Below are 17,421 nucleotides of genomic sequence, written 5' to 3' on the forward strand. Positions count from 1 at the left end.
GGACAATGCCTTGCAACCTTAAAGAGCCAAACCTATAATGCAAAGGACTATGCCTCCGAGAGACTTCGAGCCATCTACTATGTTCTTCCGAACTTCGGAAACTAAACATGCATAGGGTGAGATGGCTTTGAAAAATTCTACAACCTTAAACGAAAATAAAAAAACTTACCAGTTAAAATTGCAGATAGGAGGCATAGAGAAGCAACGCATGGCATGGGTTTTCACAGTAGAATGGGTTTGCGTCCAGAACCTTGATTAACCAGCATAATCCGTATGGGAACAACTATCTCAAAAACCTTTCCAACTACTTTCAATCCAATGACTTTAACATTCTCCAATTGTCTAACATATAATCATATAATCCAATGGTTGAGAGTGATGATAGGTGTATTAGAGGAAAGTGCTTTTTAAAGGAGAATGCCTTACGGTGTAATTAGTTTTAATAGAGATAGATGAATATCCAAAGATATGAATTTCTCTTTTTGTTCAATATTAAATAAAAATAAACTAGTTTTATTATTTTTATTTTATAATAAAAATTATTATAAAAAATTTAACTTACAGTAAGTTGTGATACAATATTATGGTTTTTTTAACAATATTATAAATTAGTATCACAAATTATCTAATATAAGATGTCTCACCAATCACAATTCTTATTCTTTAATTTATAGCTATTAAACATATTATAAAATTATTTAGTGCAGTTTTAAATCGTTCATTAACTACAATTATAAGGGGTATTGTTTAAATGTATTAAACATATTAAACATATTATAAAATTAAACACTATTAAACATATTATAAAATTAAAAACTATTAAACATATTATAAAATTATTTAGTGCAGTTTTAAATCATTCATTAATTACAATTATAAGGGGTATTGTTTAAATGTGTTAAGTTTTAAAATTTTAATGTATGACTATTACAAATATTATAAAATTATTTAGTGCAGTTTTAAATCATTCATTAATTACAATTATAAAGGGTGTTGTTTAAATATGTTAAGTTTTAAAAAATTTAGTTAAAATTTGTAAAAAATTATTAAAATTTAATTTGATTGTTATTTAGAATAGATTTTTGACTATATATAAATATATATAGATTCAATATCTTTGTCAAAAATATACCAATCAAATTTATAATTCCAAAAAATCTTACCAAATTCTAAACAAATTTAAAAAAAATATACTAAAAAAATTCTCCAAAATGTAAAAACGAGAAAAGGAGGAAAAAAGAAGCGTATGATTCATAAAGTTATTTCGACTTACATTTGAAAAACTATTAGAATATATCCATGGAATATAATATTCGTGGGGTATGTATTTGTTTACCTATATATATATATGGTGGCTATGGCAAATATACAATATATAAACCAGTTTTATTTAATGTAAGTAATTGGTTAAGATTTTTATTTCTTATTATAAAAGACAAGACAAAGTTTGAGGTTTTTTAAATCTGGGATTTTGGTTGGAGTTTTTTAAAGTTTAGTTTAAAAAAAAAAATTCAAAGAGGAATTGGTGTAAGAGTATTGAATTACCCATAAATTTTTCTAAAAGTATATAGAAGATCCCGATTATATCGTATTGGATGAGTTTTTTGTCAGATAAGGATAACTACGACAATTAGGCACATACAAACTCCAACGCCCCCCCTTAAGTGAAACATAGGGAGTAACCAAAGAAAAAATAAAACAAAGAATGAGTCCCAACAACAAGGCTTGATTGGGTACCCATGTACAAACTCTCATAAGCGGAGAAAGAGAGAAAAACCCGTAGGAAAAAACTCCCCCCCAAATAGAGAAATATGCCAATGCTCAAATTATCATGGAGCTGAAATTGTAGATCCCATAACGATCCACTCAATGGAAAGAACATACGTCTGCTCCAATGAAAAAGTACGAAATGTTATTGCCAATTCCGAGTCTGGTAACATTGCTTTATAGTGGTCCAAGAAAAAATAGAAATTTTTCTTCGGACGAAAAACGCACGCTGGAGTCCATGGAACCCTAGCTGCGTTTCGGTGCCTGCGCCCTTGCTGCTCTGCGGCCTGTGGCTTTGGGCCCTCTGCCCTCCTCCTCTGCATTCCCCTTAGTCTTTCTGCGGATTCAGAGCGCTCAGCCTCTGCTGGGTAGGATGTTTAAGCCGGGCCCGCCCTCATGGAGGCCTCGAGCTCGCCCCAGGCAGGCCCGCCTTCAGCTGCCGAAGCTTTCTCTCGGCTCTTGGCTGGCTTGCCACAGAAGAAGAAGAGTGAAGCAGCCAAGTTTGTCAAGAGGCTGGATGACATTCCTGAAATCTCCCTGCCGCCAGAGACCCCGATTCAAGTTGCCCTCTCCTTAGCTGAGCGGGCTCTCGTGGGCCAGTTCACAGGTCTTTGGCCTTCTCCTAAGACCACGGAGTCCTGGGTTAACAGGAATTGGGCTCCTCTGATCAAGGGTGGCGTCACTTCATACTTCTTAGGACGAGGGTTTTTCCTCTTCGAATTCTCCTCAAAGGAAGATAAGGATCTGATTTTTCAGAATGGCCCCTATTTCATGGGCCCCTAGGGTTTGTTCCTCAACATATGGATGTTGGATTTCGACCCTGCAGTGGATGTCCCCTCGGTTGTTCCTGTCTGGGTCAGACTCCCTAATCTCCTAGTCCATTGCTGGAACTGGGATTCGTTGAAACACATCGGAAACGCCCTTGGGAAATTCATAGATAGGGAAAACAGCAAAGCTCAATATGATTGTGCTCGTATCTACGTAGAAGTAGACCTAGAGGTGGGTCTCCCGGAAGCCATCAAAATCAAGGTAGGAAACTGGACCCATTTGCAAAAGCTGGATTACGAGTAGCTGCCTTTCAAATGCCGAAAATATCATGTCTACGGCCACTTCGCCAGAGGATGCCCAACCAATGTGGAACCAGATAAGGGAAAAGAAGAAGGTTGGAATCAGGTCAAGCGCACCAGGAAAATTCAAAAGCAGGTCGGTCCAAACGGAAAAGGTACTCAGGCCCCCCCTCAGCAACCCCCGCCCAGAATGGTTCAAGAAAACAAATTCGCCCCTCTAAGCTCGCAAGTAGAGGAAACTCAGGAACCAGAAAATCAAAAATCAACCTCACCCTCTAAAGGCACCCCCAAAGGTTCTGGAAATGGAGTTGAGCAAGCTGGAAATGGTGTTCCAGCAATAGAGGTAATGGCTGAAAGTGGTGTTCCAGCAATGGCAATGGCTGGGAGCTCCAAAGGAAACACTGTTGAAGAAGAGGAAGATGAGCATGAATCAGAGTGCTCGGAGGAAGAGGGGGAAATAGGAGAATCTCAAGCAACGATAAGGAGATCCACAAGAGGCCGCAAATCAGATCGGGAAAAAATGTTGGAGTTAATGCTTACATTCCATATTTAAGAAGTTGGTTTGTGATGGTTGAGAAATTCTCTCAACCTCTCTAACTAATTTAGGAATAAGTTGGATCTCAGAAACTCTACTTAAAAGAGTAATCTAAATGTAATCATGTGTGAGTGTGTTTACACATGCACCAGTTGTGCATAATATGATTGTGTTTATGTAATTGTGTATGATTTAACGATTGTTATCTTGGTATCAGAGCTAGTATGGACCTGAACCTGGTCTTCCTTATGAAATAGAAAATGCGTCTGATCTCGCACAGTTTGTAGAAGGCGGCCGCGTAGAATTCTTATCAAAATTGTGGTTTTCGGAGTGTTAAGCAAGGTTGTGCATCATCAAATTCGACAGATCTCACAACACCTTCTTCGAGCTATTTAATTGCATGCCTGCATATCTTTATTTCAGGTCGATGTTTAAGCCGAGAGGCCATACGTCTCATGCACAAGTATTGGAAGGCCGATAGGAAGATTTATTGTGTTAGCGTATCCTTGATTGGTGTCATTTATTAAGAATCTCTGCTGCGGTCGGGGATTAAATGGTGGAAACACAGGTTTAATGTCTTCTTCATTGTCACATTAACTCGGGTCTACCACACTTTCTGCCCGCCAAGCCTCCAAATCCACACGTCCACGAGCGGAGAAAGTCGTGTTCTTCAGTTGATGAATATGAGGATGCTGGGATCCTCAACGTTGGGCCGTCTCCTGGGCAAATGATCTTGTGCTGTTTTGGGGCACCCGATCAGACACAGACTAAGAAAATAATTGACAGCCGATTCCAAATGCCCAGTGATAATTGAATCTGATCGAAAGAGGTGAGGATTTTCAAGCCTGTAAATTCATTTTTTTCCCTCAACAGGATTTTTCTCTCCATTTTAGAAAAGGTATTCTCTTTTATCATGGAATTTATGGTGTTAGACAAATTCAGTGGTTTGAATTTTCCCTCGTGGAAAGTAAAAATACAACTGCAATTAATGAATAAAAACTTGTGGGGAATAGTGAATGGTTCAGAAGCAGCACCTACAGATGCCAAAGAGTTATTTGAATGGAAAAATAGAGATGACAAAGCTAAGTCTATTATTGGACTTTCTCTTTCTAATTCACAATTACATCATGTAGATCTTACTAAAACATCAAAGGAAATATGGGAACATTTGGCTCAATTGTTTGGTGTAAAATCTACAAATGCAAAATTTTCCTTAAAGATGCAATTATTTAGTCTGAAAATGAATGAGGAGACATCTATGTCCAGTCATATAAATAATTTAATGTCTCTTTTAAGACAATTAAGTGAAGCTGGGACTAAGGTGGAGGATGAAGATGCTAAAGCTGTATTATTAAATAGTCTTCCTTCAAGTTATAGTAATGTTGTTTTCACTTTGAGTCAAATATCTACACAAACATTGCAAGAGACAATTGCAGCACTTCTGGGGGAGGAAAAGCGACTGAAACCAGAGGATGCCGAAGAGAACTCTCATGTAGAAAATGCCTTGTGGACAAAGTCAAAGATGAGAAAGAAAAATGCAAACAAAGGTGACATTGAATGCTGCTATTGCAGGAAAATTGGGCATACAGTGTGGAATTGCAGAAGTCGTGCTACTGATGTGTTAAAAGGGAAAGAATCAGCAAATATAACCACAGATGAATACCAATGGAAATCTGATGATGAAGAGAGTGAACCTATTAAACTCTTTTAAAATAACCAGCAGTTCAACTATGTGTCGGATGCCAGTACTTAAAGATTAAGTAGCAGTAAGGCTCAATATGGATGGTTGTCCAGATAGTATGGCAGTTGTGGATCTAGGGAAGGATCCCTCATTAGTGGTAGACATGGAAGTGGTTTCCTAATGAGGTTATGCGACAGATTGGGATGCTTTCCAGTAATTGACTGCGGGAGCTCCTTGATTCGGGAGTTGAGGGAACTCGGGAATCCAACTTTCCAACTACACCTTTCCGAAGGTTATGAGGCAACTTGATGAAGCATCTACTGATAAGCTTGATTATTTTGTTATTTTCATGTAATGTAATCATTAAGGGGGGATGTTGGAGTTAATGCTTACATTCCATATTTAAGAAGTTGGTTTGTGATGGTTGAGAAATTCTCTCAACCTCTCTATCTAATTTAGGAATAAGTTGGATCTCAGAAACTCTACTTAAAAGAGTAATCTGAATGTAATCATGTGCGAGTTTGTTTACACATGCATCAGTTGTGCATAATATGATTGTGTTTCTGTAATTGTGTATGATTTAACGATTGTTATCTAAAAAGAGAGCAGGAAACTTTCAAGGATAAGCTTCAAGGTAGCCAATCAACCCTTGAGAAGTTACTAGCATCAAAAGCAAAGATGACGAGAAACCAGCCCCAAGGCTCCAATGGAGCCAATCAGAAATACAAATGATGAAGATAGTCTCCTGGAACTGTAGAGGTATGGGGAGTAGAATCAAAGAAGAAGCCATCAGAAGTTTAATAAGAACAGAAACTCCTGACATACTTCTCATCCAGGAGACCAAACTGGAAGACTCTGTCTTCCTTCAGGCAAGTAAGAAACTCTAGAAAAAATGTGAGGCGAAAGCAATCTCAGCCTGAGGGGCTTTCGGAGGGTTGGGCTCTCTTTGGAACGCTAGCAAATTCACATTCGTCTCTGAAACCCTCAATACTCATTGGCTGCTCTTAAAATTGCAGCACATAGATTCAAAAGAGATAATCAGCCTTTTCAATGTGTACACCCCTGTGAACGCTGTGGAAAAAAAGGACTGTTGGGACTCCATAAGAACCCAAGCAGATCTAGTTAATCTTGAGAATATCATCATAGCAGGAGATCTCAATCTCACTCTCTTATCAGCAAACAAGAGAGGAGGCAACATTGTTCGAGATCTGGCAAGGGAATGGGTAGAGGATCTTATACAGGACTGGGACCTGCTGGACATCAAGCCAATTTCTGGTAAGTACACTTGGACTAATAAAAGAATTGGTCCTGGCCACATTGCTGCTAGATTGGATAGATTCTTAATTCAAAGCTCTTTTCTTTTGCTTGGATTAGAGGCTAGAGTGCATATTCTCCCTTGCAGCACTTCGGATCATAAACCCATCAAGCTGGAACTCGTGTCTCAGCTTGACCTTGGACCTATACCTTTCAAATTTAGCCCACTCTGAGCTAAGGAATCGGACTTCATGCAAGTAGTTAAGGACACTTGGATGCAACTGGTCAAAGGCTCTCCCTTTTTCGTTTGGGAAGAAAAGCTCAGAAGAGTGAAAAGGGCTTTGAAAATTTGGGCCAAATCTCTGCCAAACCCAACCAATGAAAGGAAAAAAATCCAGCATATACTGGAATTCCATCAGCTCCAAGTCGAAACAGCGGACATAACAAAAGAGATCCTAGATAAAGAAGCTCTGTTTCAGCAAAACTATCATAAGGCATGTCTAGCTGAGGAAGAATATTGGAGACTTAAGTCTCGCAGTCTTTGGCTCAAAGCAGGGGACAGGAATTCTTCCTTCTTTCACAAACAAGCTCAGGCCAGGAAATGTACCAATTCCATTTCTGAAATCAAAGATGGTACCATCATTCACAAGGATAATGCAAACATCAAAAAAGCAGCTTCTCTTCATTTTGAAAGTCTGTATAGCGAAGAGATAATTCTGGATCAAAACTCAGAGATGTTGGACGGGATCCCTTCCCTAATTTCTGCTGATATGAACCACCTCCTTGAAGCTAAAGTCACCAAGAATGAAGTCAAGGCTGCCTTATTTGCCATGAATCCAGACAAAGCCCCTGGGCCGGATGGATTCTCAGCCAGATTCCTCCAAATTTGCTGGTCCATTGTGGAAAAGGATCTTTACAAAATGGTTCTAAAATCCCAAGTTTGCAAGAAAATCGGAGGAAGCACGAACTCTGCTTTTCTTGCTCTCATCCCCAAAGAGAAGGGAGCCAACTCCTTCAACAGGTTTCGTCCGATTTCGCTTTGTAATATAGGTTACAAATTGATCACCAAAGTCATCGCTAACAGACTGAAGCCCATCCTCCCCAAAATCATTCCAGAAGGTCAAGGAGGTTTCATTCAAGGTAGACAGATTGTGGACAACTTCATTCTGGTCCAGGAGGCAATCCATTCAAGCTTGAGTCGCAATGAAAAAGATATGGTTGTCAAACTTGATCTAGCAAATGCTTTTGACAGAGTTAGACATTGTTTTCTGCTGAAAGTCTTACATAAACTTGGATTTGGTGAGAATTTTATAAATTGGATTTGAGCTTGCATCTCGGAGCCTTGGATTGCCCCTTTAATTAATGGCAGAGCTGCTGACATTTTCAAAGCCACGAGAGGGCTCAGGAAGGGGTGCCCTCTCTCACCTCTTTTATTTGTTCTTCAAGCCTCTGTTCTCAGTTTTTACCTAGACAAAAAAAGAGCAGATCAGGATATTGTTGGACTCTGTATAGTGAGGGGTGTGAAAACCATTAATCATGCTCTTTTCACGGATGACACGCTGCTATTGGGAGCAGCTTCTGGGATTATTGCCTCCAGATTTAAAAAAGCTTTGGATGAGTTTTGTTTGGTATCAGGAAGCAGTCTAAACAAAGGAAAATGCCATATCTATTGCTGGAACATCACTTCCAGCTTGCTCAACTCCATATCCAGAACCTTTGGTTTTGCAGCATCCTCAAATTGGACTTCCTTCAAGTATTTGGGCCTCCCGGTTTTTCTCAAAAAAGCTTACAGCAGAGATTAGCTCCCCAATTGGAGAAATTCAAGAACAAGCTGCTTTCCTGGGGTTATTCCTGGCTTAACATAGTTGGTAAGTCAGTCCTCATTAAATATGTTCTTTCCAGTCTTCCCCTATTTTAGTTTTCTATCCTTCTCGCTCCAACTGGCATTCTCAAAAAAATGGAGGAGACCATCCGAAAATTCTTTTGGAAGGGGGGCAAACAGAACGAGAAAAAGATTTCGCTAGTCAACTGGGAATGTATCTCCAAACCGTTATTGGAAGGAGGCTTGAATTTCAAGAATCTTGGCTACCATAATGTAGCAATGGGAGCTAAATTAATCTGGAGAATTATTGCCCCTAAACCTAGCTGGGCGCAATTAGCTCTCTGGAAAAAATACTTCAAAGGCCAGCGTTCTCGCTGCCTAGATCACCCTAAGAAGCATACAAATACATCCTTCCTGAAGTTTTGCAGCAAACCTTGCTCTCTCATCAAAGATCATGCCTCCTGGGTTCATGGTAATGGAAAAAGGATCAACCTCTGGAAAAATATTTTGAATAACGAGCCTCTGGGAGACTGTCGTTCACTCCAAACGCTGTGCAGATGGATGAATGAGGCTGGTTTGCGAACTCTATGGGACATTTCAACTTGGCAGAACTCTCGTTGGGCTGGCTGGAATCTTCAAACACCCCCAGAACTTTCTATGGAGCGCGAGACCCTGATTTCCAAGCTCCATGGCCTGTCTCCTTTGCTGGCTCGAAAAAGGGACACAAGAGGATGGGGTACGCAGACTGGCAGATACTCTGTTGCTCAAGGTTACGCCAAGCTATGTGAGCGTCCCCATGTGGCCACAAACCCTGAGCCTTGGAAAGGGATATGGCATTATCCCACCTTGCCTAAAATCGACTTCTTCAGCTGGCTGCTTTGTCATTCCAAAATTTTGATAGATGATAACCTCCAGAAACGTGGTTTTCACGGTCCTTCAAGGTGCAGCCTTTGTAAGGTAAACCAGGAAAGCGTAGTTCATCTGATGCTTGAATGCACCTTTACTTTGCAGATTTGGACAAAATTGTTGGGACCTCTGAGTTTCAGCATCATGTTGCCTTCCTCCATCCCTGATATTTTTACTAAATGGCTGCAAAGGTATCCTAGGACTCCTCTAAAAAACAAAATCATCAGAGCTTCTTGGACTGCTCTCCTTAAAATTATCTGTTGGCAGGTTTGGTTAGAGAGAAATAAAAGGATCTTTAGAAGCTATGAACAGGAGGCCAAGCTGGTGGTAGTCAAGATTAAAAGCCATCTTAAAGAGAATCTGAGAGATATTAAAGATGACTTAAATCGTAGTCAGCAAGATATAAATTGGGGCTCCTTTCTTGGACTCCAGTTCCAAAATAGTGCAAATAGTATCTCCCTCCTCAAAGATTGGCAAATAAGACTTTCAGCAAATGAATTCAAAGACTGGGCCACAAATCAGCAGAGATTCTCCCTCTTTTTTGACGGGGCTGCAAAGGCCAATCCTGGAAGAGCTGGAGCTGGAGGCGTCATTTTGAATCCCGATGGCATAAGGATACACAGTTTCGCCTGGGGTCTGGGCATAGCTTCTAGCATACAAGTTGAGGCTTTGGCTCTTTTCCAAGGTCTCAAGATTATGAAAATGTTGAACATCAGGGAGGCAAATGTAATAGGGGACTCCCAGGTAATAATTAATATTATGGTGACTCATTCTAAGCCAACGGATCTAAGGCTTGCAAGGCTGATTTTCAGAGTAACAGATCTTAGAGACTCTTTCCAGAAGTTGAATTTTTATCATGTGTTGAGAGCTAACAATAAGGAGGCGGACATCGAAGCCAACAAAGCTGCCCTCCTTATGGCTGGAGCCTTACTCAGAGGAGGACAAGAATCATGGGAACCAATTCCTTAATTTAGATAGCTATCATGTTTTACTGCATTTTGTTAAAGCAGTTTGTATGTACCCATAAAGTTGGGAAAATCTCAGAAATAGACTGCATAGTAGTAGGCAAAAAGAGATGTGAGCTAAGCATAAACGGCATGGCCTTGCATGGTTGTGTGGTTCTTGTGGAATCAGACTCACCTTTTGTAATCCGATTTTTGGCATTAAGGCCAAGTATTTAATAGATCCTCTATCCGTTTCTGTAAAAAAAAAAAAAAAGTACGAAATGTTGAAGTACCAAAATTGTGAAGATGAGATCCATGAAACCTCAATGAGGTCAGTCGATCTCTTTGGTAGGATTGTTGCAAAGGCACAAGGGTAGTCAACTTATCCCAAAAAACCTTCAAAGGCTTCTTGTCACAGAGGCATAAGGGCGGCAAACATTGTCAACTTATCCCAAAAAATCTTCAAAGGCTTCAAAGAGAAGCAACACCATCAACCAACAAGCAAACACTAAGACTTGTAAATATGGCAAACTCAACTCAGCTGTCGTACAAAATTGTTTGAACATGATATGCATCACACTGATAAACACAAAAATATTTCTCACCATGTAACTTGCCCCTAAAACATAATTAGTGTAGATACGTAATTCCATGAGCCATACCCAAAGCAATTGAATACCATTGCTGCCACCTTAAGATTTGCCCATTCTCTTTTCCGACAAATGTAAACTTGTTGAGAGATCCATTAAGCATGTATTCATATACCATTGCGCTTGTGGGGTTTTCGAAGAAATACCCCAACAGACAACCAAATTGAAGTGATGGACCCATCCAATTGTGGCGACTTCATTCATGAATTGGGTTTGGCTGTGCGAAGCTTGACAGCCACGCCATAACCTCCTTCGTCCAACCTTTCTGCAAAGTTGTTTGTCATCTTCTTAATTTCAAAGAGTGAATATCTGGTTGGCATTGGCATTTCATAAGCATAATCCTTTAAGAATTTCTCCACCTTTGAAGTAGACCTACCAGGAGGATCTCCTCTTCTTGGTGTTGGGAATTTCTGATAATTCCAGAACAAAATTAACTGAACAGAACAGAGAATAATGCTCTGTTTTTTTAACACTAGGAAGCTAAAAATTTATTTCCAGAGAACAGAGATTCACACCCATTAAATAACTTGTATTTATTAATAAGATAGCTATTACAAAATTGTTCCTCTGTCAGAGGGATTCTCCAAGACTGCTTCAGATGCAGTAAAAAAACTTCACTCTGTCCTGAAAATTACTCTGTCTCTCAAGAAAAATTTACACTGTTGTGTGTAATTTTTCTTTTTACTTCTTGCTCTCACGCTGCTGTGTATTGTCTTTTCATTGCATTACATTCAACCAACAAAAAATTACCCTCGCGCTGCTGCTGCGTTACATTACATATGCCCTTAAAAAAAAACATTCTTCTTCGCACTGATGTGCATATTACATTGCATAACTTAAACAAAAACAAACATATGACTTTTTACCTTTTCTTGTCCCGTAAAACAAGAATTACACCCGTGCATTAAAAAAACAATAAAATTAAAACTTTTACCTACATTCTATGACCGCAATAAATTTCATTAAATTACTTTACTGACAAAATTGGCGGTCAATGAGAATTTACTTCACGTCACGTAATGGTGCAGGCCTGTACATTAAAGCTTGATTCAATCAGATGGCTTCAAACCTTGATTTCAATCGAACGGCTATCAGCAATTCCCCGGAGGTCCCTTTCAACCGAGCTTTACGCGCCGGGGGATGGTGGTTTTGAAAAAGTTACTATGGCCACGTGTCAATTGATGATTGTGATCGCTGACCCTTGGGAAAATACCAACGTTTGGCAAAAGGCGGTGCAGGGAAATCAGGTAGTTTCCAAAAACTGTTTGTGGTTGCTGGTGCTGCAGTTGAAATTACATTTCAACACTCCCCTTTAATTTCAACTGCTTGGTTATCAGTCATACCCAGACATTTCCTCAAAAATTCAAAACTTTTCTGCCCCAATGGTTTGTTCACAATGTCTGCAACCTGCTCCTGAGTCCTGCAGTGTTTTAAAACAATTTCTCCATTGTTTACCAATTCCCTGATGTAATGAAACTTTGTGTCAATGTGTTTCGTTCTCGTATGAAACACAGAATTCTTGGATAATGAAATAGCTGAGCTAATGTCACAAAAAATCATAGTTCCTTTTGCTTGTTCTTTGCATAAGCTCCTTAACATCCTTCTCATCCAAATTGCTTGACACACTGTTGTTGTAGCTACCACATATTTTGCCTCTGCAGTAGACAACGCTACAATAGGTTGTTTTTTAGAAGCCCATGAAATGGCTCCTGAACCCATGTGAAAAACATAACCGGATGTGCTTTTCCGATCATCTACACTTCCAGCCCAATCACTATCAGTGTATCCAATTAAATCTGAACATTCTGAAGTAGTATATAAAATGCCAAACCTTTTAGTACCTTTAACATACCTCAGAATCATTTTTGCTGCCTGCCAATGTGCTTCTTTTGGCCTCTCTATGAATCTGGAAATTAAACTAACAGCATGCATTATATTTGGCCTAGTTGTAGTCAAATACATGAGGCTGCCAACTATGCTCTTGTACAAACTAGCGTCAAATTCCTTGCTGCTGTCCTCTTTGCTGAGTTTTTATCCCATCACTGTGGGAGTGATTGCTGCTTTGCTCTCCTGCATATTAAAACTTTCCAACACTTCATTAACATATTTTGCTTGTGAGATAAAAATCCCATTTTCATTTTGTTCTACTTCTATTCCTAAGAAGTATCTCAGCAGACCCATGTCAGTCATTTCAAATTCTTCGTTCATGACTGTTTTGAAATTTTCAATAAGATAATCATCATTACCTGTGAAAATAACATCATCAACATATAACACAACAATTAGTATTTTACCATCCTTTTCTTGATGTAGAGAGTGGGTTCTCCCTCACACTTTTCAAATCCATTTTCCAGTAGATAGGAATCTATCCTACTGTACCATGCTCTTGGTGCTTGCTTCAGCCCATAAAGAGCTTTCTTCAATATGCACACTTTGTGCTCTTAGCCTTTCCTTTCATAGCCTAGAGGTTGTTCAATGTAAACCTCTTCCATTAACACTCCATTTAGGAATGTTGACTCCACGTCCATTTGGTAAACTTTCCACTTGTTTTGTGCTACTATGGACAGCACTGCTCTCACGGTTTCCATTCTAGCAACAGGTGCAAAAGTTTCCTCATAGTCTCTCCCATACTGCTGCTTATATCCTTTGACAACAAGTCTTGCCTTGTGTCTTTCTATTTTTCCTTCAGCATTACTCTTGGTCTTGTAGACCCATTTAAATCCAATGACTTCTTTTCCTTTTGGTAGTTCAACTTCTTGTTTCTTTCTATGGCATTGATCTCCTCATCCATAGCTTCTATCCATTTCCTATCCTTAATTACTTCTTCGAAATGAACAGGGTCATCAACATGACAATATAAAGCAAACAAAGAGTTCATACCTTCATTTGCTGCCTCTTGTTCATAAATGTCACTTAAATTTCTAAACTTCTTACCTCTTTCATTTGGTGTACAAGTGCTTGAAGAAGCACTTGAATTTCCTCCTTGTGATGTGCTTGGAGAAGAACTTTCATTTCTCCTCAAGGGTGTCTCTTGCTACCCTTGTGTTGGTGCTGCTATTTGGGGATGTATTTCAGCCATCTCCTCATCATCTTCATCATGTGACAAAGAGTTTTTAACATTCACTGTCTTCTCTATGCTTCCATCCCAAGCTTCCTCCTCAATGAACTGAACATCTCTACTCAAAATAAGCTTCTTGGTGGATGGGTTATACAACCTATAAGCTTTGGATTCCTCACTGTATCCAATGAAAATACATTTCTCCCCTTTGTTGTCCAACTTCTTCCTTAGTTGATCTGGAATGTGTGCATAAGCCACACATCCAAAAAAATTCATGTGGGTGACTCCTTGCTTTGTCCCACTCCATGATTCTTCCAGAACTTTATTCATGACTGCTTTTGTAGGGCATCTATTCAAAATCTACGCTGCACAGTGTACAGCTTCAGCCCAATAATCATTTGGCAGATGCTTTGCCTTTAACATACTCCTCGCCATATCCATGATTGTCCTATTCTTCCTTTCGGCAACTCCATTTTGCTGTGGAGTGTACCCCATGGCAAACTGCTTATGAATTCCATTTTCTCTACAAAAACGTAGAAATTCTTTGGAGATATACTCACCTCCTCTATCAGTTCTTAGAAATTTGATATGCAGCCCGCATTGGTTTTCTACAAGTGCTTTGAAATTGCAAAATCTTTCAAACACTTCACTTTTGTTCTTCAGGAAATAAACCCAAGTTTTTCTAGTAAAATCATCAATAAATGTTAAAATATAGTGGCTGTCTGCAAGTGATGGAGTTTGCATCGGTCCACATAAATCTGAGTGGACAATCTCTAAGGGTACTTTTGCCCTTATGCTTTTCCCAGATGGAAAACTTTCTCTGTGTTGTTTCCCCAAGATACAACCTTCACAAAGGCTATCTGGTTTCTCTATCAATGGTAATCCTCTTACCATTCCTTTTCTATTCAACAAGTTAAGACCTCCAAAGTTGAGATGTCCAAATCTCAAGTGTCACAACCAATTTTCATCTTTTGGTTCGCTTTGGAAAGCCTCTTGTGTCACTGCTGCTATTTCTTCTCCATTTTTTAAATCTGCTTTCATTCTGAGAGGGAACATCCTGTTCCTTGTCATCTTCACTTCAGCAATACATTGTTTGTTGGGTGTTTTATCCATGATGGTGCATACATCATCCACAAAGAAAACATTGTACCCCTTTTGAACAAGTTGTCCAATACTTAAGAGGTTACATTTCATTCTAGGAACATAATAAACATCTTATATGGTTTTCTTTTCACCTTTCCTTGTTAAGACATTTACTTCTCCTTTTCCCATAACAGAAACTTTATTATCAGTCCCTAGTGCGACTTGTGACTTCACACTTTGATCTAACATAGAAAACAGGGCTATGTTTCCTATCATATGGTTACTGCAACCAGAGTCTAGAAACCATACATCTTCACTCTTTTCTTCAGTCATATTATAGGCTAAAAACAAATTATCTTGACTGATATTTTCTCTAGTGAAATTCGCACTAGTTCTATTACTCATATCATGCTGCTTCTTCCTACATTCATTTGCATAATGCCCATATTTTTTACAATAGTGACATTGGACATTGGATTTATCATACCTTTGTCCTTGAGCATGATGTTGTCCACTTTGTTGGTTGCTGCCTTGGCCTTGGTTCTGATTTGGATTGCTGCTCCTTGAGCATTTGTTGGACTATTTCTTCCACCTCTGTTTTGGCTTCTGCCTCTTCCTCTCTTGTTTCCTCTGCCTTGACCTCTTCCTCTTCCAAAGAACATCTGGGTCTTAAAGGCATGTTCTAGAGATGAGTTTTCATTTCTACTCAATCTCTGCTCATGTGTTATCAGTGATGCATGTAGTTCATCAACTGAGAAGTTTGTGAAATCCTTTGTCTCTTCTATGGTGGTGACAATCACATCGAACCTTGAGGGTAGGATCCTCAATAGTTTCTCCACAATCATCCTTTCTTCAAGAATCTCTCCATGAGTCCTTATCTATGTGACCAAACCAATCACATGTGTGAAGAATGAGTCAATATTATCTGACTCCTTCATGCAAAGAGTCTCAAAATCTCTCCTCAGCAACTGTAGTTTTGTTGTCTTCACTTTCTCCATGCCTTGATAGGCTATCTTGAGAGTTTTCCATGCTTCTTTGGATCTCTTGGCTGCTGTTATCCTTGGAAACACACTCTCATGCACTTCTTTATACAATAAGTAGAGGGCTTTAGAATCCTTCTTCTTGTTTCTCTTCAATAGATCTTTCCCTGCCTGAGTTAAATTATTAAACTCATTTCATCTGCTGGTTCTTCAAAACCATCTTCAACTAATTCCCATAAATCTTGGGAAGCAAGCAAATCTTTCATAGTTATTGCCCAATAGTCATAGTTTTTCCCATTAAATTGTGGGAGTTGGGTATTACAGATACCCATGCTAGTGCTGGCTCCGGTTATTCTTGCACTCTTAACTATGCTTCAAAATACTTCACTATGTATTTAAAATAACTGACTATGAGGACAGTAACACAAGAACTAACTTGAGAAATACCTTGGATTTTTTCTTCACTGAGTCTTCACTCTGCTGGAGAAGCTGCTGCAACAAAAAATCCTTCCTTTAGCTTCTTTGACACCTTCAAAGAGCCTTGATCATCTCCGATACCATGTTGGGAATATCTGATAATTCCATAACAAAATTCACTGAACATAACAGAGAATAATGCTCTGTTTTTTTTAACACAGGGAAGCTAAAAATTTGTTTCCAGAGAACAGAGATTCACACCCATTAAATAACTTGTATTCATTAATAATATAGCTATTACAAAATTCTTCCTCTGTCAGAGGAATTCTCCAAGACTGCTTCAGATGCAGTAAAAAAAACTTCACTCTGTCCTGAAAATTACTCTGTCTCTCAAGAAAAATTTACACTGCTGTGTGTAATTTTTCTTTTTACTTCTTGCTCTCACGCTGCTGCGTATTGTCTTTTCATTGCATTACATTCAACCAACAGAAAATTACCCTCGCGCTGCTGCTGCGTTACATTACATATGCCCTTAAAAAAAAACATTCTTCTTCGCACTGGTGTGCGTATTACATTGCATAACTTGAACAAAAACAAACATATGACTTTTTACCTTTTCTTGTCCCGTAAAACAAGAATTACACCCGTGCATAAAAAAACAATAAAATTAAAACTTTTACCTACATTCTATGACTGCAATAAATTTCATTAAATTACTTTACTGACAAAATTGGCGGTCAATGAGAATTCACTTCACGTCACGTAATGGTGCAGGCCTATACATTAAAGCTTGATTCAAGCGGACGGCTTCAAACCTTGATTTCAATCAAACAGCTATCAGAAATTCCTCGGAGGTCCCTTTCAACCGAGCTTTATGCGTCGGGGGATGTTGGTTTTGAAAAAGTTACTGTGGCCACGTGTCAATTGATGATTGTGATTGCTGCCCCTTGGGAAAATACCAGCGTTTGGCAAGAGGCGATGCGGGGAAATCAGGCGGTTTCCAAAAACTGTTTGTGGTTGCTGGCACTACAGTTGAAATTACATTTCAACACTTGGGATAAAACGTTAAAGACAACACTATTATTATTGTCAACGCAACTCCTCCAAAGATGCAACCTGCAAAGATGCAACTCCTCCAAAGATGCAACTGTTTTCTCTGCCAATTTTCAAAGCGGTCTCTGTATGTTTTGGAGGCGGTATCTGCATGTCAATGGGATCATCTAAGAATTTCACTGCTCTCCCCTAACAATAACGAAG

The 17,421-nt window shown here is 39.1% G+C and overlaps 1 protein-coding gene across 1 annotated transcript in view; it reads right to left on the bottom strand.

The window, feature by feature from the left end:
• Nucleotides 1–10,826: 10,826 nt before the first annotated feature.
• Nucleotides 10,827–17,421, bottom strand: part of LOC149234286 (putative receptor-like protein kinase At5g20050) — an 84,103-nt gene continuing 77,508 nt past the window's right edge. Inside the window, exon 4 of the mRNA XM_089368212.1 lies at nt 10,827–11,036. Coding sequence (XP_089224338.1) covers nt 10,827–11,036 — 210 coding nt within the window. The remainder of the gene's footprint in view (nt 11,037–17,421) is intronic.

The sequence above is a fragment of the Pinus tabuliformis genome, chromosome 8 (genome assembly GCF_031772625.1).
Source record: "Pinus tabuliformis cultivar Carrire ecotype Pingquan chromosome 8, CPIR1, whole genome shotgun sequence".
Taxonomy (NCBI): domain Eukaryota; kingdom Viridiplantae; phylum Streptophyta; class Pinopsida; order Pinales; family Pinaceae; genus Pinus; species Pinus tabuliformis.